This window comes from Camelus bactrianus, chromosome 12 (assembly GCF_048773025.1).
Source record: "Camelus bactrianus isolate YW-2024 breed Bactrian camel chromosome 12, ASM4877302v1, whole genome shotgun sequence".
In the NCBI taxonomy this organism is placed as follows: domain Eukaryota; kingdom Metazoa; phylum Chordata; class Mammalia; order Artiodactyla; family Camelidae; genus Camelus; species Camelus bactrianus.
This window is the reverse complement of record NC_133550.1, coordinates 60,049,263-60,076,872: the sequence shown is the minus strand read 5'-3', so window position 1 is coordinate 60,076,872 and position 27,610 is coordinate 60,049,263. Positions and strand designations below refer to the sequence as shown.

At 49.8% G+C, this 27,610-nt stretch overlaps 1 protein-coding gene across 4 annotated transcripts; it reads left to right on the top strand.

Annotated features, from left to right (window-relative positions):
- Nucleotides 1–1,053: 1,053 nt before the first annotated feature.
- LOC105073173 (apolipoprotein L3) lies at nt 1,054–25,841 on the top strand. 4 transcript variants are annotated; one of them, XM_074375476.1, is made up of 5 exons: nt 1,064–1,189; nt 9,938–10,090; nt 18,156–18,265; nt 20,825–20,945; nt 24,007–25,841. In XM_074375476.1, the coding sequence occupies exons 3-5, from the start codon at nt 18,235–18,237 to the stop codon at nt 24,866–24,868; spliced, it is 1,014 nt and encodes a 337-aa protein (XP_074231577.1). In that variant the 5' UTR covers nt 1,064–1,189; nt 9,938–10,090; nt 18,156–18,234; the 3' UTR covers nt 24,869–25,841. The 4 variants fall into 4 exon arrangements, with proteins under 4 accessions (XP_010958680.2, XP_074231577.1, XP_010958683.2 ...); XM_010960378.3 differs by lacking the exon at nt 9,938–10,090 and having other exon boundaries at nt 1,054–1,189; XM_010960381.3 differs by lacking the exons at nt 1,064–1,189; nt 9,938–10,090 and adding an exon at nt 10,955–11,237.
- Nucleotides 25,842–27,610: the final 1,769 nt, after the last annotated feature.

Below are 27,610 nucleotides of genomic sequence, written 5' to 3'. Positions count from 1 at the left end.
GACCACAGCCCAGCTGTACGACTTACAAGCTGTGGGGCCTTTACTTCTTACTTTATTTATCAGGGAGGAGGGGCTGACAGTTCTTAAGTTAGACAGGGAATTGATGGACCTGTCAAGCCAGCAACAAGCACACCCTCAGCCCTCTGTCCATGGTGGATCTTTGCTTGGGAACCAAACAGGAAACAAAGCTTGCCTTGTGTTTTAGACTTTTCCGAGTTGCCAGCACACTGACCTTCTGGTAAGCATCTTCCATTTGGAGAGAAAAAGATCTATTGTCCAGTGGAAACAAGACAGGAAAGAAAAGAGCAGTGTGCTCTCAGCCCTTCCCACAAACTTCTACAGTCATCCAAATGGCAATGACCAACAAGGACGGGCCTCCTCAGACAGGTCAATGGGACCCAAAGACACCAGTGCTGTCCCTGCCAGCAGGACCAGGTCTACAGCAAGCTGGTCAAGAGGTGGGGGGCATGCACACAGTAGATGTGGGGTGGGCTTAGGCCCCTCTCCCATGTACCTTGGGAGCAGAGCAGGGGACTCTGCAGGGGAAGGTCCTGGAGGACATCTAAGAGGAAGTGATGCCAGATTTGTGCTGTGGAGCAGGAGCCGGACTTTTCTAGGTGTAGGAGCAGGCATTCTGGCAGAAAGACCTGAGTGAGCAAATGCTTAGAACCTGCTTGATGGAGGCATTCGGCAGCAGCAATATGACAGGTGCGCAGTGAGCCTCTGGTATGTTCAGGACTGTGCCAAGTGCTGGTGGCACAAAGGTGCATAAAGCAGGTGGACTGCAGAGTGTAGGGGCTGGAGAGGGCAGAGGGGGCTGGGAGGCAGCCCATGGGGTGGGGGATTGATTTGCCAAGGGCTTCATAGTTTGTTGGTGGCAGGTGGTCCTTTGCAGAGACTGAGGCAGGATGGACTGAGCCTAGAAGGACCTGGAATGTCAGATCTTAGGTTGTTTCTACAAGATGTCAGGAGGGAGGGAGGGAAGAGCCAAGGGTGGAGCCTGCTGGGCAGTCTGTGCTGTGAGCAACTCAGGATCCAGTGCTTTCACTTTCCCTTTTGATTTTGGGGGGTATATCTGGGCCCAGAGGAGGCTGTGTCTGGTTATTCCCCAGACCCACAGCTGCTGACTGGATCTACCCAGCTGAGAACGTCTGGGTCAGTTCACCCTCAGCCAGAGGGAGACTCCTGGGTAAGCAGACCCCCATCTCCCCATCCTCACCATGTGTCTCTGAGAAGAGGGTGCTGGTCACTACTTGATTTTCACTGTTTTGGGGAAGAAGGGAATGGAAACTCAGGGAGAGGAGGTGAGGGGCCCAGGACCACAGGTCAAGCAGTGGCAGAGCCTGGATGTGGAGGCAGGTGGGTCTGACTGCTTCCTCCCGCCCCCGTACCCCAAACAGAGCAGAGGGAGGGTGAAAACTGCTCAGGTGGCTGAGATGTGAGCAGTGACCCCAGAAGGAAGGTAACTGATGTTGGGTCCTGGTCCTTTGAGAAATTTGGAGGAAGCAGAGGAGGTGGAGGAAGGGGCAGTCACAGCCCCTTGTCCTTGTGGCCTTGAGGCCGGCCCCGAGGTGCTGTGCTGAGGGTGAGGAGGACAAAGGGTTTTTTCAGACACAAGGAATCAAAGTTTCATGGGCCTAAGCCCCTACCCTGTCACTGAGTGCCTGCTCAGTGCCCTGGGGGGAATCTGAGGCCTGAGAGCTGAGGACAGGGGACCCAAGCAGGCAGTCAGCGGGGCTTTGCCTTCCTGGGCTTCCTAAGTGCTCCCTCAGGACTGTGTGAGGTGGGAGATGCAGGAGGTGGGCTGTGAGGGAAGGAGGCCCAGAGGGAGGAAGGGAGCCGGGCCCCCTGCACATTCTCACAGCTCATATCCTGTTCTGCAGTCTTATGACAAAATGGCCTCATACAGACACATGTCAGTGAAAATAATGATCAAACGACTTTTAATAGGAACAGAAAAGAGATTTCTTTGAGCCAAACTGAGAACTGTACCACAGACGACAGCCTCTCAGGGAACTCTGAGGAAGCGCTCTGCAGAAGCGTGGTTTTGACCCGTTTTATATCAAAACAAAGATCGTTAAGCAAGTAAGGGGTACATTTCTTCAAGGTTTCAAATAAATAAAACAGAGCAGCCCGTCCACAGCGAGTCAGCATTCCCTTGGCACCTGGGAAGGGAGGCCCATCACCCAAGGAGGACCAGCATGGGCATCCTGCGAGAGGGGCATTTAATCTTTACTTTTAACGTGGACATTCATGCTTCCGGTCAGTGTGCCCTTTTCTTTAATAATTAGCTAACAGGGAGCTTTAGGGAAGATAATTATGCTTTGAATACTCAAGAGTTTCAGGGTTTCTCTCCTTCTGGAGAAATGGCAAAGTCCAGACAACAGAACAGAATAAGAATCAGAGACCAGCCCAGCTTCTCGAGGTTTGGGGCAGGTCTGAACCTTAGTTTTCTCTGGTGAAGCAGAGGACAGTAAATGTTCTCATCACAGGGCTGCTGTAGCAAATGTGATCCTGTGTGTGAAGATGCTTTCAGATGGTAAAGGGTTCAGGTGCTGTTATTTAAAAAAAATTTTTTTTGAAGTACAGTTGATTTACAATGTTATGTTAGTTTCAAGTGTACAGCACTGTGACTCACTTATATATGTGTATGTACATTTTCTTTTCCAGATGCAATTCTAATATAGGTTATTAGGAGAAATTTAATAAAGTTCACTGTGCTATACAGTAGGTTCTCATTGTTTATGTGTTTTATATCTAGAACAATGTATAAATTACTCCCAAACTCCTATTTTTTCCATCCCCACCCCCTTTCCCTTTGGTAAACATCAATTTGTTTTCTATGCCTGTGAGTCTTTCTGTCTGGTTTATAAATAAGTTCATTTGTATCATTTTTTTCAGATTCCACATATCAGTGATATCATATAACATTTGTCTTTATCTGTCTGACAGTTCACTTAATATGATAATCTCTAGGTCCATCCATGTTGTTGTAAATGGCAGTATTTCATTTTTTATAGCTAATTCATGTCCCATTTTATATGTATATGTATTTGTATACCACCTCCTTATCCATTCAGCTGGCAATGGACATCTAGGTCACTTTTCTGTCTTGGCCATTGCAGTGTAAATAGCACTGCTCTGAACACTGGGGTGTGTGTTTCCTTTTCAAATTACAGTTTTCTCTAGATTTATGTCCCAGAGTGAGATTGCTAGATCATATGATAAGTCTATTTTCAGTTTTTTAAGGAATCTCCATACTGTTTTCCATAGTGGCTGCACCAATTTACATGCCCACCAAAAGAGTTCCTTTTTTCCCACACCTTCTCGGCATTTGTTATTTGTAGAATTTTTGATGATGGCCATTCTGACCAGTGTTGGGTGCTACCGCATTACAGTGTTAATTTGCATTTCTCTAATAATTAGCGATGCTGAGCATGTTTTCCTGTGCCTGTTGGCCATCAATAGGTGTTTTTAGAGAAATATCTATTTAGGTCTTCTGCATATTTTTTGGTTGGTTTGTTTGCTGTTTTGAAATTGAGGTGTATGGGCTGTTGGTGTGTCTTGGAAATGAATCCCTTGTCGGTTGCATCATTTGCAAATATTTTATCCCATTTTGTAGCTTTTCTTTTCATTTTGTTTATGGTTTTATTCCCCCCCACCCCCCTATTTTTCTTTTTTTGTCTTCTCTTGTTTTTGGTGACTTTATTTAGTGTTATGTTTATGTTTCCTTTTCTTTTTGTCTGTACATCTGTTGTAGATTTTTGGTGTGCATTAACCATGAGGTTTTGGTATAGCAGTCTCTATATATGTGTGTGTTTGTTTTAAGTTGCTGATCTCTTCATTTCTAATCCATTTAAAATACCGTGCATTTGTATATTCCTCCTCTCATCATTTCTCTTTCTGACATCATATCTTACATCGAACTCTTTCGTGTATCCCCGTAACTGCTCATTGTGGATACAGCTGATGTTACTACCTTTGTCTCTTAACCTCCCTACTAGTCTGTGTGTGGGTGATTTCCCACCTTTACTGTATGTTCACTTTTACTGGTGTGATTTTTCATTACAATTTTTTTTTTTTTCTAGTTGTGGCCTTTTCTTGTCTGCCTAGAGACGTTCCTTTAACATTTGTTGTAAAGCTGCTTTGGTGGTGCTGAATTCTTTTAGCTTTTGTCTGTGAAGCTTTGGAGTCCTGCATCGGACCTGAACAAGAGCCTTGCTAGCTTGAGTCTTCTTGCTTGTAGCTTTTCTCTTTCATCACTTAAAATAAATCGTGCCACTCCCTTCTCCTCTGCAGAGTTTCTGCTGAAAAATCAGCTGGCAGTCTTCTGGGAGCTCCCTTGGATGTTACTTGTTGCTCTTCCATTGTTGCTCTTAACAGTCTCTCTTCATCTGTAATTTTTGTCATTTTAATTACAGGGTGTCTTGGTGTGTCACTCTTAGGGCTAATGCTGTGTGCAACTCTCTGCATTTCCTGGATTTGGGTGACTCTTTCCTTTCCCAGATTAGGGAAGTCTTCATTACTATCTCTTGAAATATCTTTCTCAGGCTCTTTCTCTCGCTCTTCTCCTTCTGGGACCAGTATACTGTGAATACTGTGCACTTGACATTGTCCCAGAGGTCTCTTAAACTGTCCTCATTTCTTTTCATCCTTTTTTCTTGTTTTCTGTTCTATGGCAGTGATTTTCACTGTTTTCCAGCTCACTGGTCCATTCTTCTGTCTCATTTAGTCTACTGTTGATTCTTTCTACTCTATTTATCATTTCAGTTATCTTCAACTCTGCATCAATGTTTTCTATATTTTTAATCTCTTTGTTAAAAAACCTCTGACTTCTCATTCTGGTCACCCATTCTCCTCCTGAGGTCTTTGATCATCTTTACGATCATTACCCTGGACTCTTTCCCAGGGAGATTGCCTGTCTCCACTTCACCTAGTTCCTCTATTGGGATTTTACCTTTTTCCTTTGTGTGGAACCCATTCCTCTGCCCCTTCATTTTGTCTACGTTTCTATTTTTATGTGATGTTGTAGGTTGGTTCCATTTCTCAACCTTGGAGAAGAGGCGCTCTTAGGAGACGTCTTGTGCCTCCCAGCAGTGCCCTCTCCTGTCATCACCCAAGGGCCAGGTGACAGCTGGTCCCAGGGTGCGGTGTGGCCTGCATTTCTGGACACATTCCACAGGCTGTGGGATGGTGGTTTTCTTGCTTCTGGTGTCTGCCCCCTGGTGGCTGGGGCTGGTCTGGAGGCTTGTGCAGGCTTCTTGGTGGGAGTGGCCAGTGCCTGCCCACTGGTGGGTGGAGCTGGGTCCTGGCCCTCTGGTGGGCAGGGCTGTGTCTAGCGGTGTGTCTAGAGGTGAGTGTGTGCTCAGGAAGTCATTAAGCAGCCTGTCTGCTGATGGTGCAGCTATGTTCCTGCCCAGGTAGTTGTTTGGCCTGAGGTGAGCCCCACTGGATCCTACAGGCAGTGGGTGGAGCCTGGTCTTAGTATATGACTCAAGCAAGATGTCAGCCTCCAGGAGAGTTTGAGCAGATGAATGTGCCCCGATATGTCCACAACTCAGTCTTTGTCCCCAGAGTGAGCCGCAGCCATTCCCACACCTCCCCAGGAGAGGCTCCAAGCCCAGCAGTTAGGTCTGGCCCGGGGTCCCATGATATGGCTGCTTAATCCCTTGGTCCTGGTTTGTGTGAGATTTTGTGTGTGTCTTTTAAGACGGAAGTCTCTATTTCCCCCAGTCCTGTGGGCCTTCTGCAGTTAAGCCCCCCCCCTGGCCTTCAAAGCCACATACTCTGGGGGCTTCTCTTCCTAATGCCGGACTCCTAAGCCGAGAAGCCTGACTTTGGGCTCAGAACTGTGACTCTGTGGGAGAATCTCTTCAACACACTTATTCTCCAGTTTGGGGGTTGCCCACCCAGGGGTAAGGGATTTGATTTTATCACAAGTCTGCTCCTCCTGAGACAGGAGGGAAAGGGGCAGGGCCCAACCATTCAAGGGATGACAGCAATTAACACCGAAATGGTGGAAAATTCAACTCCCAGTAGGCCCTGAGGATTAAGATGGCAAGAGGTTTGCCTTCCAGTAGAACGTGAGCTTCATTATACTCCCGTGGTAATATATTAGCATGAGAAATAATATGCCCCAAAGTGCCGGGACAGTCCCAAGGCTAAGCATAGAAGGCCAAAGAGTGGGCTGTGGCCCAATTCCTGGCAATCCCATCCCCTTCACCAGGGTAGCTGGAAGAGTCCTCCCACCTGAAGGCGTGTGAAGCTACTGAACCCATGAAAACTGGCAACACCACGCCTCCTAGCCGCCTCCGTCTCTCCCTTCACTTGGGAGACAGCCCACACTGTCTGTATGGAGTGTGTGCCTACTTGTACTTTAACCTGAGCACCCAACGCCCACACCTCGTGGCCTTTCTCGTGCCTTTTGTCACAGCCTACACTCTATACAGTATGTATCTCTCTAAATAAATCTATGTTTCCTCAACTGTGGCTCACTGTTGAAATCTTTCCTGGGGGAAGCCAAGGACCCACACCCGGCAGGGCACGTCCCAGGGGCTCCACCGAAACCTAGGACACGGCTCTCCTTACACCCCACATGCATTTTTCCTGCATCACTCCTACCATCTTGTTGTGGTTCCTTCTTTATGTCTTTAGTTATGGAAGCCCACTTTCGGTACATTCCAGTCTTTGTCACTGATGGTTGTTCTGCAGTTGGTTGTGATTTGGGTGTGTTTGAGAAAGGAGTTGAGAGCTGGCTCCTTCTACTCTGCCACTTGGCTGCCAGCTCCGTGTAAATGAGTTTTAATTCAAGGGATTTTATTTCAGAACACAAATCCTAGCTCTGGGGTGAGGTGGCAGGGAACTGTCTCTGTCTAGTACACGAGTAGAAGGGCACTGAGATGTTTCCATCCACTAGACCCGTGGAGGCAATGCTACATTTTTGCCCTTTGTGTTCAGTCTAGTTTTATTTGCTCACAGGGAGCCACATGCTCACTCCCAGCACTTCAGACTAGAGTTTCTAGTGCAAAACTGCTTCTCTGAGACCACAGCTCTGCTGGACGTGTGCCTAAGTGTTTTATCTTTTTCATAAAAGCTGGCTTTTTAAAAGATTTATATTTTTGCAAAATGTTTTTGATAAGATACACATAACATAAAATTTCCCATTGTAGCCATATTTAAGTGTCCAGTTCAGTGGCATAAGGATATTCCCATTATTGGGCACCCAGCACCATCATCTAATCACAGAACATTTTACATCTTGCAAAACTGAAACTCTATCCCCATGAAACCGTAACTCCCCATTCCCACTCCCCTCCCCTCCACTCCCCGAAGCACCACTCACCTACCTGCCTTCATGAATCTGACTGCCCTAAGCAGTTCATATAAGTGGAGTCAAACAGAATTTTTCCTTTTGTGACTGACGTTTACTTATTAAAATTCTTTTATTGTTGAAAAATATACATAACATAAACTTTAGCATCTTAGCCATTTTAAAGTGTAGAGCTGAGTCGTGTTAAATGCATTCAGAGTGTTGTACAATCATTGTTACAGAAATGACAGGCCAGCCAGGAAACAAGCAGCACTCGGAGGGTTGGAGTACTCAGATTTATTACACCAGTGGGCTCAGAGGGGCTTCTGCTCCGAAACTCTGAGCACCTCCAAGACGTGCGCATGAGGTTTATGGGGTTAATTACAAGCTTGGGGTATTGGGCCAATAGGCATGGAACAGCTTTAACAGCATCATTATCACATAGTAGAGGCAGGGAGGCAGCAAACCAACATTCCAAGGCCACATATGTCTCTCTGAAAGTCCAGCTGGCTAGCAAAAAATACATGAGCAGGGAATCAGCAAACCGACCCTTATTAACTTAGATTTACGACTTAGCCCAGCAGAATTCAGATCAGTAATCTGACACTTATTAAATTTAGATTTATGTCTTAGGCCCCGCCCAGCTTTTCCTTCTCATTCTACCCTCTTGATGCTTTCACAGCCCTTGTTGGAGTGGGCCTCATGACTCAGCTCTTGTAGGGGCTCATAGTTGGAGGGTAACATCTGGAGTTTCATAGCCTCTAACCACTCACTGACAAAGTGGTCAGGAAGTTTAGGATACAGGGCCCAACCAGCAGAGCTGCAAAAATCAGGAGCAAGGGACTTATGAACGGTGCCAGCCAGGAGGTCCAGCCCCAGGGGCCTGTCCATGGGCCCTTGTCTAAAATATGTTTTTTCTTTTTCACTCGGTCTTGTAATTCTTGGACCATCCTTCTGGCAATTCCTGATTGATTGGCATAAAAACAGCACTCTTCAGTAAGGAAGAGGCACAGTCTTCTCTCTCTGGCTGTGAGCAGGCCCAGACCCCTCCTGTTTGTGAGACCACCTCAGCCAGAGAGTCAGTCTGATTTTGCAGAGCTCCCAGGGTTTCTGCTATTCATTGGAGATCCTGGCCTAACTCACCTGTAAGCTGGTAATAGGAATAAGAGGATGAGGCTATGCCACCGATGCCTGTGCCCACCCCTGCTGCCACTCCGAGCCGCACTGGCAAGGGGAGTGAGGGCGTTAGTGTCAGTAACATCAGCCTTAGGATCATCTTAGGCATGATGCTGCGGTGATGGCACCAGTTATGACAAGGTATAAAATAGCTATCAGGCTCCTATGGCCTATAACCCAGTCAGGAGGGGCGGTGCTGGCCAGCCCCACTGCTAATACACAGGCTACAAGGAAAAGAGGCACACAAGGAGAGAGGCAAAGGAGCACAAGGGAAATACATTTAACTGTTTCATTGAGCTTTCCTCAAGCTTCGGCTGTGCGTTGACTAGCCAGCCTCTGGGTGTGGCTAGAGCAGGGCTCGAGGATCTTTCTCTGGTCCCTCTTGACCTTGATCTTGATCTTGAGCGGGTCTCCCGGGTCACTCTCAATTTTCCAGGGGTCCTTTGTCTTAGGTCAAGTCACTCTCTTAACCCTGGAGTGGTGGATCCAAAGGATGAGTCCTACATCTTTAAAAGCTCCCCTGAGCTTTGAGGCCGGGATGCTGTGTGCAGGTTGCAGCCGATGCTCAGTGTCTTTGCCACTTGCTGTACAATCTCTGCCATGAAGGTGGGTCTGTTGTTGGACCAGGTGGAGGTAGGCATTTCAAACCGAGCGATGACACCCCTGAGGAGAGCCTTTGCTACCTGTCTTGCTTTCTCTGTCCTGGTCGGGATAGGCTTCTACCCACCCGTGAAGGTGCAGATGAAAACCAGCAGGTACTTATGTCCCTTACTGGGCCCAAGTTCAGTAAAGTCCACTTCTAAATCTTCGAAGGGAGCCCATCTGCATCGTTGTACTCCCATTAGCCCAGTGGGCCCTTGTATTGGATTGTTTTGAGCACAGAGCAAGTAGTGTTGGGAGACCGATGCACACAGAGTAGGGAGACAAGAAATCAGGAAATATCATTTTAGGAGGGCCTCCAAAGCCATTTTTCCCACGTGTGTGGCTTCAGGTTGTTGTTGGGCTATGTGATAAGCTAGTCATTCCGGGATGAAAACCCTTCCATCCATCGTGATCCACCATCTGTCCTTTCCTTCCTTCCCTTGTTCGGCCTGTGCCCACGTGTTTTCATCGTGGCTGTATTCTGGGGCAGTGGGGAGCTCTGGTGCTGCCATAATTTTACTTACTGGGTGTTCCCAGGTGGCTGCCTCTTTTGCCTTTTGATCAGCCAGACTGTTCCCCTGGCTCACAGGGTCATTTCCTTTTTGGTGTCCCTTACGGTGAATAACGGCCACTTCCTTTGGATCCCATAATGCCTCCAGTAACTAGAATTTCTTCTTTGTTCTTGACTTTCTTTCCCCCAGCAGTTAAGAGTCCTGTCTCCTTATAGATGGCTCCATGTACATGCAACTTTGTAAATGTGTATTTGGAATCAGTGTATATATTGATTCATTTTCCTTTCCCTTCCCTTAGTGCCTGGACCAGTGCCCAGATCTCCGCTCGCTGAGCAGACCATCCTGGGGGAAGGGACTCTGCTTTTATTACCTCTCAGGTTGTTGTTACAGTGTAACCTGCTCACCGTTGTCCATCCTGCACGTAACTGCTGCCGTCTGTGAAGAATTCCAGGTCTGGGTTTTGCAGGGGCTTGTTGCTTAGATCAGGCCTGCTCGCGTGCACTTCTTCTATGATTTTCTCACAGCCGTGGTCAGGCTGCGTGTCCCCCTCAGGCAAATATGTGTCTGGATTTAAGGTTCGCACAGTCTCTAGATGGACTCTTGGATTTTTACATAGGAGCCCCTGGTAGTGGGTCATCCTTGTGTTAGTTATCCATTTGTAACCTGAGTTGTTCATCAGGGCCACCAAGGAGTGGGGCACTTTTACATTTAAAGTCTGTCCCAGTGTGAGTTTGTCTGCCTTGTTGACCAGGAGGGCTGTGGCAGCGAGGGCCCGTAGACAGGGTGGCCATCCTGATGCCATAGAGTCCAGTCTTTTAGACACATAGGCCACAGGGCACAACCATGGCCCCACATTCTGAGCCAGGACTCTGAGAGAAAGTCCCAGTCTGGTCCGGTGTCAGGGGCCCGTGTCACGGCCCACCCCTCAACATCCAGTGTGTCCCTGGGGGCTCGGCCCTGCAGCCATGTTCGTGCTTTAGTGTGAATGTGTCTCTTCGCCTCCGTATTGAAGAGTCAGAAGCAGCTGGGGAACATCTCCCCAGGTGGGCCAGTGAGAATGAGAGACAGACTACCAGGTCAGTCAGAGCCTGCGGTTTGACAGCCTGATTACAGTCGTCACAGACCACCAAGCAGAAATCATCGTGGGCTGGACAGACACCAAGTATCGGCATGTCTTCACAACAGAGTTCCATGACTGTCCCAGCATCGCTTTGGGACTGGGCAGCGGCCCGCTCTCCCCTTCAGTTGTCATGGCAGCGGTGGCGGCGGCGGCGGCGGCTGGCAGCAGCTGAGGTAGGGGCGGTGCCTGGGATGCGGGGGCTGCTGGGGCTGCTGCTGCTGCCGGGCGGCCATGGCCCCTGCTCTGCCTGCCACCGTCACCCTGCGCGGCTCCCCCTGATGTCATCCTTGGCGCACTCCGGCACTTTCTGCTCCTTTTCTCTGGAGGGCAGGCCAAAACTCCTGATCAGTTTACCAGTGCCTCTTCATCTGCTATTATTATGGAAGCTCTTATTCTCAATTCTCTTCAGACCATAATGTGATTGAAATGCCTGTGGCTTTTCAGAGCAGGAAGGAGTATGATGGCGCCAACTGAGGAGGTCTGTAGAGCTAAAAGGTTGGTAGCAGAGTACGGGGTGCCCAGGCTGGACAGTCCCGTCCTCCCCAGCTTGCTGTGGCCTTTGTATCTCCTGCAGCGGCATTTGGAGGGCTGGGGGTTCTGGCCTCCCGGCTTATGCTGAGCGAAGTCTCCTTCCTACCGGCTCAGGCTGGGGGCTGGGCTCTGCCTCTGGGTCCTCAGGTTGGGGAGGTGGTGACACAGGGTGGTGGTGTCTCCAGTGGGACTGGAGGTGTCAGTGCCCTGGGGGCATACAAAGTGGCAGGCACATCTCGTCTTTTGTGTCTCCCTGGAAAATAGGCTTTTCTCTGTCTGTCTTTTTGGGACCAGCTGAGCTGCTAATATCTTGCATTGTCCAGGTCCATTTGAGCAGAACCGAATCCATGCGGATGGAGTCTGGGCGATATTCCACCAGGAGTGAATGTCAGGAAATTGATCTGGGTGGCCTGGGTTTCAGTGATTATTTGATAGACTGCTCACACTGTTGCTAGGTCCAGAGTTCCTCCTGAGGGCCACCAAACTCCAAAGGCCGGCCATTCAAGCTCACACAAAGTGCGGAGCCTGCCAGGGGTCATGTGAACTCCATAGTCTCCTGAGAACCCCTTTTTGAAAGTTTTAATCATGCAGTGCAGAACTGTCAGCTTTGATTTTGAGGCTCCCATTATTATTAGTTGATAGATTTTATCACCTATAGGTGTGGATCTGCTCCTGGCACCAAAGACTGTGACCCCAGTATCTCTGGGGTTTTTTTTTCCACTCCTCAAAACAGTGCAGTTCTCAAAAACTCTGCTGCCTTGCTGGGCCTAATATCTATCTTCTTGGCTGTAAGTGCTGCCAGCGAGTTAAGGTTCCACAATAGGCAGGTGTCCCTGAGGCTCTCCTGGGCCTGGATGAACTCTAGGGGTCCCTGCACAAAGCCTTTTCTATAGCCTAAGTTGACAAAATATGAGGCCAGGATGGCCGGCTGGTGGCAGAATAAATGGACCTAAAAGGGGACCTCAAAAGAGGGTTCCAGCCAGTCCCTTTGGCTCAGTTCTTGCTGGCTTTATTTTAGACAGAGGGGTAGTATTGAGGCTGGTTTATTAATCACAACAGGATATTCTGGGGGAATGGTGACAAAGTCGCATCTGAAAAATTTTAAAGTAGTCTCGTTTTAGTCCCCAAGTGCACAGGGGTCATTTACTTATATGCTGTTCTATGTCCCTTTCCCTCCCTGTGTAGCCACCCTGTGCCAGTGTCGCAGACAAGACAAGGGAGGGTTTTCGCTGTGTCTGCCTGGCCGCTCCCCTCATGGGGATGACGGCGCCTCTTAGCTTTGGCGGGTCAGTGTAAACCATGACTCCAATCGATACCCGACTCCGTAGTGGAATGCTGTGGAGCTACAAAACTGAGCCTGATCGCATGCTTCACAGGCCACACATTCACTCACAAAAATGTACAGAGGCTATTTGCACATTCCCCTCCCTATCACTGGGGCGTCCCTAATCTAACCTGATCTCCCTGTCTGGAATACCACCAGACGGGGAGCCTATAGGAGGGGATCAGCCTCCTCTTCTGTCCACTAGGGACAGGACCTGATTTACTCCCTGGGGGTTCCTACCTTGTCCGGACGGCCACCTGGTGAGTCTGTCCATACCTCCACTGAGTCTGGCTCTGGTTGTAGCCCACAAACCTGGGGGTGCCAAGTCGCCATCACAAAAGAGAACCCAGAATACCGTCGGGCAGCGCCACCTCATTCTTTACTGGAGTTATTGTCCCCCGGTCGGCTGGAACCACCAGTCCAGCTGCTCAAGGGGCTGGCGTCATTGAATCTCCCTGGGGCCTCTGGAAATATGGAAACAACAGGCCAGCCAAGAAACAAGCACCACTCAGAGGACTGGAGCACTCAGATTTATTACACCGGCGGGCTCAACGGGACTTCTGCTCTGAAGCTCTGAGCACCTCCAAAATGTGTGCATGAGGTTTTATAGGGTTAATTACAAGCTTGGGGTATTGGGCCAATAGGCATGGAACAGCTTTAGCAGCATCATTATCACAAAGCAGAGGCAGGGAGGCAGCAAACCAACATTCCAAGGCCACATATGTCTCTCTGAAAGTCCAGCTGGCTAGCAAAAAATACATGAGCAGGGAATCAGCAAACTGACACTTATTAACTTAGATTTATGAGTTAGTCCAGCAGAACTCAGATCAGTAACCCAGCACTTGTTAAACATAGATTTACCAGTTAGGTCCAGCCCGGCTTTTCCTTCACAGCATCACCAGTGTCCATCTCCAAAGCTCTTTCGCTTTGTGAATCTTAAACACTAACTCCGCACTCCCCTACTCACAGCCCTGGCGCCCACCACTCTGCTTTCTGCCTCTAAAATCTGACTGTTCTACATACCTCATATAAGCAGAATAATTTGGTATTCATCTTTCTGTGATGGGTTTATTTCATGTAGTATAATGTCCTTGAGACCCATCCTGTGTAGCACATGTCAGAATTGCCTTATTTTTTAAGGTAAATATTAGCCCATTGTACGTGAAGACCACATTGTTCTTATCCATTCATCCACTGATGGAAGCTTGCATTTCTTCTCCTTTTTGGCAGTTGTGAATAATGATGTGATGAACACAAGTGTTCAAACATCTCTTTGAGTCTCTGCTTTTGCTTCATGTCGGTCTGAAGCCAGAGTGGAATTGCTGGATCACATGGTAATTCTATAGTTAGTTCTCTGAGGTACTGTCTGTTTGCCACAGTGGCAAGATGCCTCTTTTTTAAGGTCATATTTGAGCACAAGAGTGATGCTGGACAAGCATCTCCTTGGTCTTCCAACTGCCAGGAGGGTAGAGGTTGGTGGCGCCCCTGACACAGGCCCCAGAGATGCCTGGAGGAGCTGCTCTCACAGCCCCCTCTCCACCCTCCCCCAGTCCTCCCACCTCCTCTTATAGGATCTGTTGAACTTGAGGCTGCTTCCTGTCTCTGGGAAAAGCTCATTTGCAACATCCTAGTATTTAGCAAATTGACTTTCAACTTAAAATCATTCATTCAAATCAATTACTCAATTTCTCTTTAAATTAAAATCCAATATCTGTTGTTAACTCTGAGAATGTGTCCAATTTTCTTAAACATTATACAGACATTAAAATTAAACACATATTAGTCTTGACATCAGCATAAAAATGTTTGAACTGTGGGTTGTCATTTTAATTTATCAGCTTTATACTTAGTTCTAACGCTACTGAAGTTGACAACTATTAACTCACTCAGGGCCTGGTTTTCCAACCTGAGGAGAGACCAGTAGGACTGTCCAGAGTGTGATGGTGGCAGCCTGGCAACAAGGGGCCGAGACCCATTCCCGTGAGGTCACCAGGTGTGGTCAGCGTGGAAGGCATTTCCCCTGTGCTCTGCTGCCTGAGATGTCTGTCCCTGCTGGCCACTGCGATGACTGCAAAAGACCCCATTGTCACATGCTCAGTTGGAAGCTTTCTACTCACTCCCACAGTCTCTATAAAAAGGGACAACAGGCAGGTGGAGGTGGGTCCCTGTTCTGGAACACACAACTCCTAAGGTAGCATGTCGGAGCCACACACACCTCCCCACGGGATGGAGAGATGGGGTGGGGCAGGGGTCAGTGGGAACAGTGGCCCTGTGCCTCTTTTGGCTGACAGTTCCAGTCCCAACCAGGTGATGCTGGTGGCATCTGCCAGACACCTTCCTGAGCAACTTTCATGTGATTTCCCACCAAGTTGGCATTGCCTTCAAAGTGGCCGAAATTGCTCTGGACCAAAGATTTTGGCCAAGACCCTGACACTGGGGCTGTAGTCGTCCTGGGTGACGTCTCTTGTCATCCTGGGGGTCAAGCTCAGCTGAATTGTATAGTCACTAGCTCTTTGGGGTCTCCAAAGCAGGTGGTCTCAGCTCATGTCCCTGGAGTCAAGAGATGCTTAATCCTCACCTCGATTTGAGTCTAGGCCCCCATCCGGTTGCTCTACCATATGACCCTGTTTATCGAGTCCATAGACGCCCGGCGTACAACCTACATTATTATCAGGGGACCGTGTGATAACTGGGCCACAGCTCATAAGGATATTTAATTGGGTTCCATATCTCTCAGTGGTTTGATTTGGCTGTGACGCTAAAGTCATGCTAGAGCAAGGGAGAAGAATCAGGAAGAAGGGAGTTTTCAGGAAAAAAGAACTTTAAACAAGGAGGGGTGTTTGCAAATGTCCAATGTCAAATGTTGAACTTGGTTTGAATCTTGGCTCCTCTCCTGTGTTGCTGGCATAAAGCCCTGCCTCTCCCCTCCCCTCAGCGTCCTTGTCTGCACCGTCAGATTGTACTCCTGGCCTAACTTGTGGGGTGATTGTAAGAACAAACTGTAGTGTATGGTTCTCTCGGACTAACACTCAGCAGTCTTCTGTCCCTCCTGAAAAGCTGGGGGGGAGGTGGCCATGAGGCCCCAGGGATGCTTCCTGGGATGAAGCAGGCCCAGAAGGAAGAGTCAGGTTGACTTACAGGCTATGGGACCATTTCTTCTCAGTTTCTTTATCTGTGAAGTGGAGCCAGCAGTTCCTAGAGCTGATGTGGGAGTCAAACGGGGAATGTGTGGGCAGTGCCAGCACAGCGCCTGGTAGACGCTCCGCCCTCTGTCTACACTGGCTGCTTTGTCAGGCATTCAGCTCCACTTCTGCGGTCATCTTCCCTTTAATTTTCTGGAACTTTCTTGAACTCTTTCCCACACTTTCTTCAGAGTCATTTTGGAAACACTTTTTCATTCCCAAGATGTCTTTTTTTTGTTTGTCTATTTCATTATTTCCTCTCTGTTCAGTGCCTCTTGTTCTCATTTTATGAATAAAATATTCTTTTAGCCTCCCTGAGGTCACGTGTTTGAGATTTTCAAAGTTATTTCTACTTTCAAAATTATCCATTTCTCCTGGTGTCATATTTCATCTGTTTATCTTAGTCACCCTTTTCCACATTTTCATCTTTCTCACAAATCTGATCCTGGATTGCCCATTCATATTTACGAGGTGGGGAGGTTGACTGGAAAGCTTCCCTGTAAAGTGGCTGGATGAGGGCCCCTAAGCGCCAGAATACAGAAATATTCTTTCTCTGCCATCTGTCAATCACGATTCCCCCCCGGCTGGTGTGGCCGTATGTGACCATGGGCTACGTGGGGCGGGATGTGGGCTTGGTGACCTGCTTCCCTGCTTCTCCCTCGGCCTCGCTGGCCCCTCGCTGCTCCCTATTCTGGGGTCTGCCAAGCAGACCATGCTTCTGACTTGTAGGCTCTCTCCCTGTTTCTCTTCCTCCTCTCCTCTTTATTTAGGTATCACGTCTCCATCCAGTCCGTCTTCAAATATTTGTTGAAATCTCTGGTGTCCTGTTGCTCCCATTCTTGTTTTTCAGTCACACTGGAGTGAGGACAGGCAGGGTACCTGATCTTGAGCCCAGAGAGTGGGTTGGAACCCAGGCAACCATGGACAAGACGTCTGGCCTTGGACAGTCACATAGCATCTGTGCTTCTCCTCCCCACCATATAAATGAGGATCCAATGGGACAAGCTGAAAGGTTATTGGAATAACATGAGTTATGTGTAAAGTCTTAGAGCAACTACTGGTCCAGAGAAAAAATCAAAAACACAAGCTGCCCTTATCATTAGCTTTTTGTATACCTCTAAGTACGTTTACTATCATTTCTGTCAGGTCTCAGGGGCGGTACTTGATGAGCGCCTTTTAAAAACAGTGCCTAAGTGTTGTAAATATTTGCTTTCTTCCCTCACCTCCCAAGGCAAGAGAGTCACAAGCAGAACCAAAAGAAATTCTCTCTATATAAAGGTCTGTTTTTGTTTTTGTTTTTGTTTTGTAAGACTGCTGAGAACTGGCAAGACTGCAAGGATGGACACTCTCCTAGATTCGAGTATGAATGTAAATTGGTATCATTGGTTTGCATAACAGTGGGGCTCTAAGTGTGAACACATTGTAGCTGTTGATAACTTCTGACCCAATCATTCTAATTCTAGAAATAGCTGAAGGAAACAATCTCAAATACAGGCAATGTTTTATACAAGAAAGATGTTCTTTGCATTATTATTTACATAAGGAATGACAAACAACTTAAGGTCCAAGAGTTACCGGAGGAGAGCAGAGAGGACTGGGCACCACCGGGGGCTCTGGCAGCCCAGGGTAGGGCTGCAGGGACTTGGCCAGGGCCTGGGGAAATGAAGCTCATGCACAGGAAAGGAGGGCATGGGCTCTGGGAAGCTGTAACACCAAGAAATTTGTCAAGGCAGAGACTCGAGCACAGGGTGCAAGACATCATATCAATATAAGAACAGCCATTTACCAATAAACATACATCCATGATTAAATACTTCTGTATGAAAAAGGCAACAGAGCACAGTCATCACAAATGTGGCACCTGGATCTGAAAGACTTGGGTTCAAGTCCAGGCTGCAGCACCAGGGTGAGAACCTGGGCTAAGCTAAGTGCAGGGGAGTTTCTGGAGCGCTGCACACCACACACCCTGCAGCAATGCGAGCGGCCTTCAGCTAGTGAACACAGCTGCCCCCACCCTCACGTAATTTGCAGAGTATTCTCTTCCGTTCTTTTCTTCTGTGTTTGGTTTTATTGCTTCTACAGCTTTCCAGGTGGCCATGTGTTGTCTGAATAGCTTCTCCTTCTGCCCCAAGAGGACAACAGGACTCTGACTTTGCTGGGAGGGAGCTGCAGTGATGGAAGGAACTTTCCCTGAATAGCCACCAGCAGAGCCCAATAGGCAGAGAAAGTCACTAGGTTGAGTCCACTGTGGTGCTGGTGGCCATCTCGGGGGAAAAAGCCAGGCACCTGTCCCCTCACTGCTCCCTGTTGCCAGAGCTCACTCATGTTCTAGTCCACAATCTGTTTTCTCTTCCCCAAGGGTGAAGCCACACCTCCTTCAGTAGCCTGACACAGACTGGTGAGCTGAAGTGACGACACTGACACCCCCAGCTGGCATCATGACGTCAGTAGGCATCCTTTACTGCCCAGGTAGTTAGCTGTCCTATCTCTAGCTGCTTCCTACTTGTGCCCTAGAATGAGGGCAGTGTCTCCAGGCTGTTTACCTAACAGAGGAATCAAGACCTAAGAAGTGGCTCACAAGTTTCCTCAAGCCCCCAATAGGGGCTGATGGGAGTCCCCACACTAGGGTGTTTGTCTCCACAGGCTCCTTCATGGCCTTCTCCTCTGGGGGCCACGGCCAAAGTGCTCACTCCCTCCCTCCCCCACCACACAGCAGATGCTCAGGAGTAGGGCAGGGGAAGCCGTGGGAAGTGGGTGATAGTAGCAAGGTGCATCCTGAGGTCAGGCAAGGCAGAGAGAGGAGGTAGGCCAGCAACCCAGGAGCCATCTCCACCCTCCCCCTTTGTCCATGCTCCTCCTGTTCCCAGACCCTGGGCTGTTACCAATCGAAACCCTTTCCTCAAGCTCTGCTGCCTCCCCCACCCCTCTGCCAGGGTCAGCAGATGCCTGAACGGAACCCCAGTCTGGCCTTTGCCACCTGCCACCTGAGCGACCTGGAGCGCCTTCCCTGACCTCCCCTGTAAAGTGAGAATGATATTCCCTCATGTTGTCCTGAGGATCAAATATAACGTAGGTCTGTGGCTGGGCCAGTGCCTGCCCCGGAGCAGGTCCTCCTGGTTGTTGCTGTCCCTGTGTGTCCCAGGTGGGGCCTCGCTGCACCCCAGAAATCTGAACCCCCACCCCCAAGGTTCCCTTAGGGCACCTGTTCACCAGGCGGGACTGCCTCAGGCAGGTAGTGATTCTATTGCCCTCAGATCCCCCTGCAGACACCCAGGTGCTCAGGCATTTCCCAACCCTCCTCACCCCAATCAATCAACACTCAGATTCAGTGCTGGGAGCTCCCCCCATGGAAGCCCTGGTTTCCTTTCACCCTTAGTGACGCAGGAGAGAGAAAAAACTGAGCAACTCTTCAAAGCATCCAAATCAACACTGTTTCCTTAACTCCTGTTTTTTAGGAACCACTTTGCCTCCATGACTGCATTGCTAAGCAACCAGTTGACATCCTCCCAGGGGCTGCAAAGGACAGCAAAATAGTCAATTGGAAACAAAATGCAGGGGGCAGAGACTAGAAGCCAGGGGCCCCCAGCCGGCTCTGGGGCCCGTGAGGGAGGCCGGGCTGCAGGAGCCCTGAGGATCAGCTCTCCTCAGAAACAAGACCGTCTCCTGTGTATAAACGGGGCAGCTGGGCTCAGTGGAGCCAGTGGGAGCTGTGGCCCCTGGGAGCAGCCTGGGGGAGAGAGAGGTGACAGGGACGGACCACAGGCTCAGAGCTGAGGTCCCGCCCCTCACGCCCCTGAGAAAGCCCCTCCCCGCCCGGCCTGGCGTCTGTGACTCGAGGGAGGAGTCTCTCACCTGGTATTTTTACTCAACGCTCTGGATTCTGAGACTTTTTAAAAACTGAAGTAACATGGATTTATAAGATTACATAAGGTTCGTGTGTACAACATATTTCTACCTCTGTATCCCCTACACTGTGCTCACCGCCACAAACGGGTTGCAAAGAGTCCCCACAGATACGCTGTAGGGGAGAATGCAGACATCACAGGGGGGTTTAAAATGTAAGAAGGCTTCAAAGTAATGTCATAAAAATCCCCGAGAGTTTCAACCTCTCAGCTTTGGGCGGCTGGCCAAAGCTGGCCTTGGGCGGTCACTGCCCTGTCTAGTTTCACTTTCTTCTTCTGCGAAGTAGGGATAATGACTCTTTGTGGGAACGTGACACGAAGCGCATTTTCCATCCTGTCGCAGGCCACATGTAAATACGTACCAGTCCCCAGTCTCTTATTAGCAATTTCATAAACTCCAAATCCCTGAAACCACACATGGTTTTGGTAACTCACGTGGGCAGCAATCTTGCCCTGTGCTGACCTGAGGCAGTTTATAGTCATTACGTTCTGTGTCCCTTAATGTGAATATTCATTTGTTTCACTGTCGAAACATGAATGCATTTCTTTATAGGCTGCTGCCCAGACTCTGCTGTAAATGGTGACTAATATGTCTTATGTGTCCTGTATTTATTCTTTCTAAAGGATTAAATTTTTCGTTTCCTAAACACACCTAAATGCCAGGAATTCTATAAATAGTTCTGGAGCCTGAAAGTGCAAGGCTGAGGAAGTGGCGGGTCAGTTTCTGGTGAGACCTCATTCCCGGGTGTCAGTGCCTGCGGCCGGCTGGTCCTGTTCTCACACGGTCCTTTCTCAGTGTGCAGAGAGAGAGGGATGGGGACACGTATCCCTTCTTCATCCCATATGGACACCATCATTTTGGATTAAGACTCATACTTACAACCTCATTTAACCATAATTACCACCACTTTAAAGTTCCTATCTGTAATACAATCACTTAGGCGGGTCAGGGTTTCAACATACGAATTTGGGGGGGACCAAGATCTGCCCATATCACTGGTGACCCCATCAACAGTTTTCCAGGGGAGCACTGCTCAGGAAGATGAAGTGTAATCCCTTTATACTCAATACCATTTAAGTTCCACCACAATTTCTCCTAATCTTCTGCTCCTTTCTTCCCATCTAGATACTGAGAGCTTCTTTGAGGCTGTTGTCGAATCTCTGCGGGACATACTGAGCAGAGAGGAACTGGTACGCCTGCTGACTGAAGTCCTAAATAGATTTGTGGCTGAGGACAACTTGTCCAGGTGACCTGCATGGGGGCCCCAGGGATGTCACCCAAACACCCCTCCCTGGGCCAGGTTTCTTCTAGCAGGCACACCTCCTCCAGGAAGTATCCTGTGGTTGGGGTCGAAGTTGATCCTTCTTAAGAATTCATGAGGAATTTTTCCTCTGTGTCATTTGCTGGCAGTGAATGGCCTCGGGTTGAGAAGAGATGAAACTGCAAGGAAGGGGCAGGTTATTGACCTTGGACAAGTTACTTAACTTCTCTCTGCCTTGGTTTCTTCATTGTTCAACTCTTTTGTGAGGAAACTGAGATAATACATGCCAAGTGCTTAGCATAATGGCTGACACATAGTAGGTGCTCAGTTAATGTTAACCTTGAAAAAGCTTGTTGGGAAGAGACTGGGGTCAAAGGTCTTGTTCCTGGAAATGAGGACCAAGCAGGACTCCCTTTGGGATGAGTCAGAACATTCCTGACACAATCAGGAATGTGCCCTAGGGGTTCTGACTGGAGCCCTGGTATCCCCATCTTAGGAACTAGCCAGACACTGCAGGACCCGGGGCCCCTAGGGCATAGAGGCCGGGGTGGAATTGAATGGAGCTGAGTTGGGTCCTGGCTCTATCCTGGCCCAGCTCTAGGGCTCTGGGCTTCCATCCTGGATCTCAGATTTGTCATCTGTACAAAAGGAGACTCAGTTCAATCTGATGGACTGTGGTGATGGCCTTAGGGTGAACTTTGGGGTCTCAGGTGGGAACCAAGTGCAAACATCTTATGCAAAGGTCCAGGGAGGCCTAGATCTGGGTCAGACTAAGGGTTCAGGATGGAGCAGAGAGGTCCAGGTCGGGGGGCTAGTAGGAAAGCATGGGCAGCGGGGCCAGGAACAGAGTGAGGGGAGTGACCCTTGGACACAAAACTGAAGGGGCTGTGACCCTAGCAGAGGTGCCGTGAGTGGGAGAGGGGACATTTCTTCCCTCCCGGACTTGATACCCTGGTGCTGGGCATAGAGGGCCTGGAGGGTGACTCTGTCCTCCATACCCTGCCTGGGGGCCAGGGGGTCTTAACTGCTATCTGGGACCCTCCTCTATTCTATATACAGTAGCATGACCTGTCTGAATGCAGTGTGGCTTAGTGGTGACTCCACTGCCACAATGAGTGGCTGCCAATTTTGTGTAGTTTACAGATTTCTGAGGAGACTGTCAAGTCCCCACCAAACAGGAATGTACTTCGTCCACCAGCTCATCCAAATGCATGTAGGACTTCTCAGGCTTAGCAACTGATACAGATGTTTCCTAAGGTCCCTTGAGTCTTTTGGAGGGTCCATTGAGTTGCACATGGCCTTGGTGTGCAGGTATGTGAAGCTGTCACAGCTAAGGTGTGTTAGGCTGGTGACACCTGAGAGGTGAGGTGCTGGGTGGTGGGTTGGGAGTCAGTGAGGTGGGCTGGAGAGTCCAAGGTGACCCAGAGTTCATAGACTCTCTCCTGCTTCCCAGTCAGTTGGGGAAGTGGATGGACCTAGTGACCTTCAACTGGGAAGGCCAGAGGCATAAGTCTTGGAAAGGAGCATAGGTCAGGGACAGTGATCACTAAGGTCCCTTCTAGCTGTGAGTCCTAGGTCTTAAAACAAATACTAAGTACTCAGAATTAGCAAAAATACAAAGTCTCAGTGCACAGTCCCCCGACTGACCTAACTCTTGACAGCAATGACAAATTTGGAGGAAGCCCCAAACCACCCTCCGGTTGGAGAATTCCTGAGAAGGATGCACAGAGCTCCCTGACAGCTGGCACACTCCCAGGTCCGATTACCACAGGGAAGGATGCGGGTCCCCAGCAGCCACAGGGCATTGTCTGGGAGGGTTTCAAACATGAAGCTTCTCGTCCTCAGGAGGCATTACTGTCCTGTATTCAGTGTGTTCAGGGCACATGGGTCAGTGCCAACCAGGGGTGCCCAGTGAGTTTTTTAAAAAGTGCTCCTGACAGTCCTTGACACGATAAGGAAGACTGCATTCAGGACTGTGGTGACAGGTGTGAAGCCCATTGCTGTAGAGCAGACACACTGGGCTCAAGACCGAATACAGCACAGACACTGGGGACTTATAGCCAAGGAGCAGAGTGAGGGGTGGTGGAGGGAAAATTACTGAGATGAGACACCAATGGGAGGGGATTCCTGTTTATCTTTCCTAACAGGATTCTCGCTAAAGGCAGGTCAAGGGTGGCTGCATCAAAGGTGGGAGATGAGGAATTTGATCAGGTATCAAAGGCAATCAGACCTCAGAGTTGGGGAGTCTTACTACGTGGATTTAGCAGGGTTCTTGCTGAGACTGGGTGATAGGGGCCATCGGGGACAGGACAGGGAAGGGAAGGGTGGAGGCCTGGTTGAGAAGAGGACTCAGAAGAGCCTGACTAATGTTTGGTCAAGGAGAGAGTCTCAGGCACCCCGAGCCTCAGTGCACAGGGTCCTCCTGGGGCTCAATCACAGGCTGCCCGCCCGGCTGACCTGTGTCTCCAACCCCTCCTGGAGGTCAGACCAGCACCCTTTTGTCCAGTTCCCCCAGAAGTCAGGACTGACACAACATGATCCAGAGACCCATCACACATCACGCTGGCAGACTGTCCAATGGCTAGAGACCCAGGCAAAGCAGGGCACTCCCCTATCAGCCAGAAAATTCTAGGGGCTTAGGAATCACTTCCCTTAGAGAAGGGCAAAAGCAGGTTGATTCTCACCACACACTAATCTTCTCTGAATGAAGGTTTCTCTGCTCCAGTCCCATTTCTCTGTGTTTACCTGCAGAGCTCCCGCTCTACAAGCACCTTGGAGGTGATGGTGTTGCACTATCTGAGTCAGAACGTGTCTTACCAAACACCTACCACTTAAGAGTGTCCTAAGATGGCTTGTGCTTGTTTATTCCCTGTTTCAACAAGTATAATGGAGCCTCTATAATGTACAAAGTATGTGCATAATGGCAGTAGAATATCTCTTTGGTTACAGTACAATCTTTGTGATTTATGCAAGATGAATCTTGTTAAGCCTACTTTACAGAGAATCCCAAACTAACTTCTTAACCCCCTGGCCTTCACTGTTACAGGGAAGAGGCAGATGCACTGCGTGAATACCTGAACGAGCTGAATGCAGACTTGGCCCTGAGTGACCGAGACATGCTGCTAAGGGAGCAGCTGAGTAAGAAGAGGTTTTTGAAGAGGTTTCCTCGGGTGAAACGGAAGCTTGAGGAAAGCATAAGAAAGCTGCACGCACTTGCAGACAAGGTGGACAAGGATCACAGGGACTGCACCATCTATAAGGTGGCGGCCACCTCTGCTGGTGCAGCGTCTGGCCTCCTGAACATCCTTGGCCTGACTCTGGCACCTCCGACATCGGGGGTCAGTCTGGCACTCTTGGCAACTGGGTTAGGGCTGGGGGCCACAGCTGCTGTGACCAGTGTGGCCACCAGTGTCAAGGAACACAAGAGCGTGTCATTAGCAGAAAATGTAGCCTGTCACCTGATGTCACCTTCTATCAAAAAATGGACAGTGGTCAAGGAGATTCTACAGCAGAGCAGGCCCCGAATTGTTTCCTCAAGAGAAAAACTCACAGAAGCCGTGCAACGCATTGAAATGAATATCCGTGCCATCAAGCTGGTCAGAGCCAACCCTGGCTTATTGGAAGAGGTTATGCGCTTTCTGACCACGGGGCAAATCTCATACCAATGTAGCAAACAGTTGCAGGAAGTTCTCAAAGGCACAGGTCTGGCAATGGCCAAAGGAGCCCGAATCCTGGCTGTGGCCTCTGCAAGTTCCGTCCTTGTGATGGATGTGGGCTACCTTGTGAAAGAGGCAATGCACCTGCGTGAGGGGGCAAAGGCAGAGTTTTCTGAACAGCTAAGGCAGCGGGCCCGGGAGCTGGAGAGCAGGTTGGAGGAGCTCACCCGGACCTACGAGAGTCTGCAGTAAGGCCTGTCTCCCCCCGCCACCCCCACCGCCAGAGCAGTGCAAGGAGCAGGGGCCCGCGCGGAGCCAATATGCAGAGGCAGCTTTTTAGAGGGAAAAAAGAGAGCCAAATAAAACTTATGGAGCTGAGTGTGAAGGAATTTGGCATTTCTGGGTCTGAGCACAGCCAGGCAGGGATTCAAGCAGGTGGCAGATGGGGAAAGACAAGGAAGGAGCCTGGAGCCCAGAATAAGGGCAGAGGGGGGACGAGAGAGTGAGGGGAAGGAGGGAAACCATGTCTCATGAACAAAGAAGACATTGGGAGCCTGAAGAAAGAGAGAGGCTGGAGGAACAAGCAAGAAGAAGACTAGGAACGCAAAAGAGTTGCAAATAGGAGAAAGTCAAAGAGTTGGGACTGTTGGATCGTGCGAGAGGTGGCAGTGGCTCCTCCATCACCCCTCCCTGGGGTGTGATGTCCCTGCAGAAGAGAATCTTCCCTGGTGGGGTCTCCAGCCCTCCTTTTCCACTATCAAGATGCCTTTTCCTCCCAGCACGTTTATCGGAATTAGGCAGTGATGTCTTGAGGATGATGACGGTGGTGTTGGTGTTGATGGTGGTGATGACAACACAGTGGGTCAAATATTTGTCAAATTGCCAAGTGCCCTTTGGGACCACGATGAACTGAGAGACCACATAAGTTCCTGTGAAACACCGAATGCTGTGTGGGAACAGAGGTTGATTTGGAAAAAAGAAAGAAGGAAGGAAGGAAGGAAGGAGATAAAGGAAGAAAGAAACCCAGATGCAAACAGCGGGACAAGGAAATTTGTGGTGTGTGAAGCAGTTCAACAAGCATGGGGCCAAGACATGCAGCCTCTCTGAGTTTCAGTTTCTTCATCAGATTGGGGGTGGTGCGGGACAAGATATTCCAGATCCCTCTGGCTGTCCCCACCTTCTGTTCTATAGCTCTTGGGTCAATAAATACACACTGATTCACTCAGCCTTTCTTTGTTGATTCTCAGGCTCACCTGGGCTCCAGGTGCCTGACCACCCTTCCCCAGGGGCCTGTCTTCCAGGATCTCGGGGAGTAAGTCATCAATCACTCCTCCTGCTTGCCCTCTGGGCTCCCGCCCTCCCATCCATTCATTTCACTCAGACCCTGGTGCCTGCAGGCCCCACGGGGACCACTGGGGGAAGCCCATACACCTCTGGCTTGGGCTGAGCTCAGGTACATTCCCCCTCCAGCACCTGGGGCCCAGGACTGACACGTGGCACGCAGGCTGCTTTGGATCAGAAGGGCTTCTTTGCAGGTAGGAGACAGCATCAGCCCTGAACAGAGGGGCAGAGAGAGACAGCCAGACAGCACACAGCCTCCCCCAAGCTACCTTCCCGTTTCACCCAGACTCCTGCAAGAGCTTCCAGTAAGGGTCTCGCTGTGTTTACCCAGGTGGCCCTGCCCCTGCTCCCTGTCTACTCCCCACAGTGGGCTCCAATGAACTTCTTAAGAGAGATCTTAGGAAACAGCTGCTTCCGACTTTCCAACAGCTTCCTGTTACTCTCAGCACAGAAGCCCAAAGCCTCTGTGCAGCCCAGAGTCACATGCTGTAGCCGAAGTTTCCCTGAGGGCAGAGCTGGAGGCCCGGCTCACGGGATCTCTGGGAGCAGGACGTGGAGGGTCTGGGGAAGTGAAACAGGGGAGGAGGGAAAGTAGACACAAGTCCGAGTTCATGACTTCATCATTCATGTGGGGGATGGAGTCTGCCAGGACCTTCGGAGGAGCCTGCGTGGAGTGGCCTCAGATTCACCCTGTCTAGGGAGGAAAGAAGGAAGCATCTGAATGCTGCTCTCCCCCAGCCCCTGGGCCTGCTTTACTGGGCACGGACTCTCTGTGTTTCCAAGGGTGGAGCATGTGAGGGCCACAAAGGCTCCCACACCTGGAACCCAGAGCAGGGAGCCAGAGACATATGAGAATGATCTGGGACATCTCCTCAGTCACCTACCACATGATCCACTCCCTTCTGTGTCCTTTTGTAAAAACCACCTCACAGAGAACTTTTCTAGGTCCACTTGCACCCCCCCCCCCAATCAGCCAGTGTTTCCTTGGGGCCTCCATCAAACCTTCTATTCCTTCCTGAAAAGATCAGCAGTCACGGCCACCCGCTTGCCTGACCCCTGGAATCATCAGTTTCATTGCTTCATCAATTCTTCTCCAGCCCTTGGAGAATTCACAGTCTCTCCCGGACATCACTTGAGTCGTGTTTCAGGCACTGGGGCTTTGAGCCATTCAGGATCCGTCCCCTTCGCCCTGAACCCAGACAGCTCAGTCCCACTGCACTCCCTGTGCATCTGATGCAGTTCCCGGGTCACAGCTGTGTCAGCTGAGAGTCCTCGGGTTACAACCAACAGAAACGGAGTCTGGCAAAGGAAGCGCAGAAGAGGGTCCATTGGAAAGGGCCTGGGGCAGGTCACAGACCGGGAGGAAGCAGGAGACCTTTCCTGTTCTGGGAGCACAGAACTCAGGCAGGTCCGTCGCCAGGAGTTTCTGTTCTGCCCCCTGAGGCCCTGCCAGCCCTTAGCTTAGGTGCATCCTCGGCAATTCCCAGGAGGCAGCATGGCCTGGTCAGGGGACTTTATTCTTGGACCAATTTTTTAGGCAAAGCAATGAGGGGAAAAATGAGTAATAAGGATGCAAACCTTGGGGGAAGTTTCAGATGAAGAGGCACCAGATTTGGGGCTGCCTGTATACACACGTGCACAACTAGGCAAACA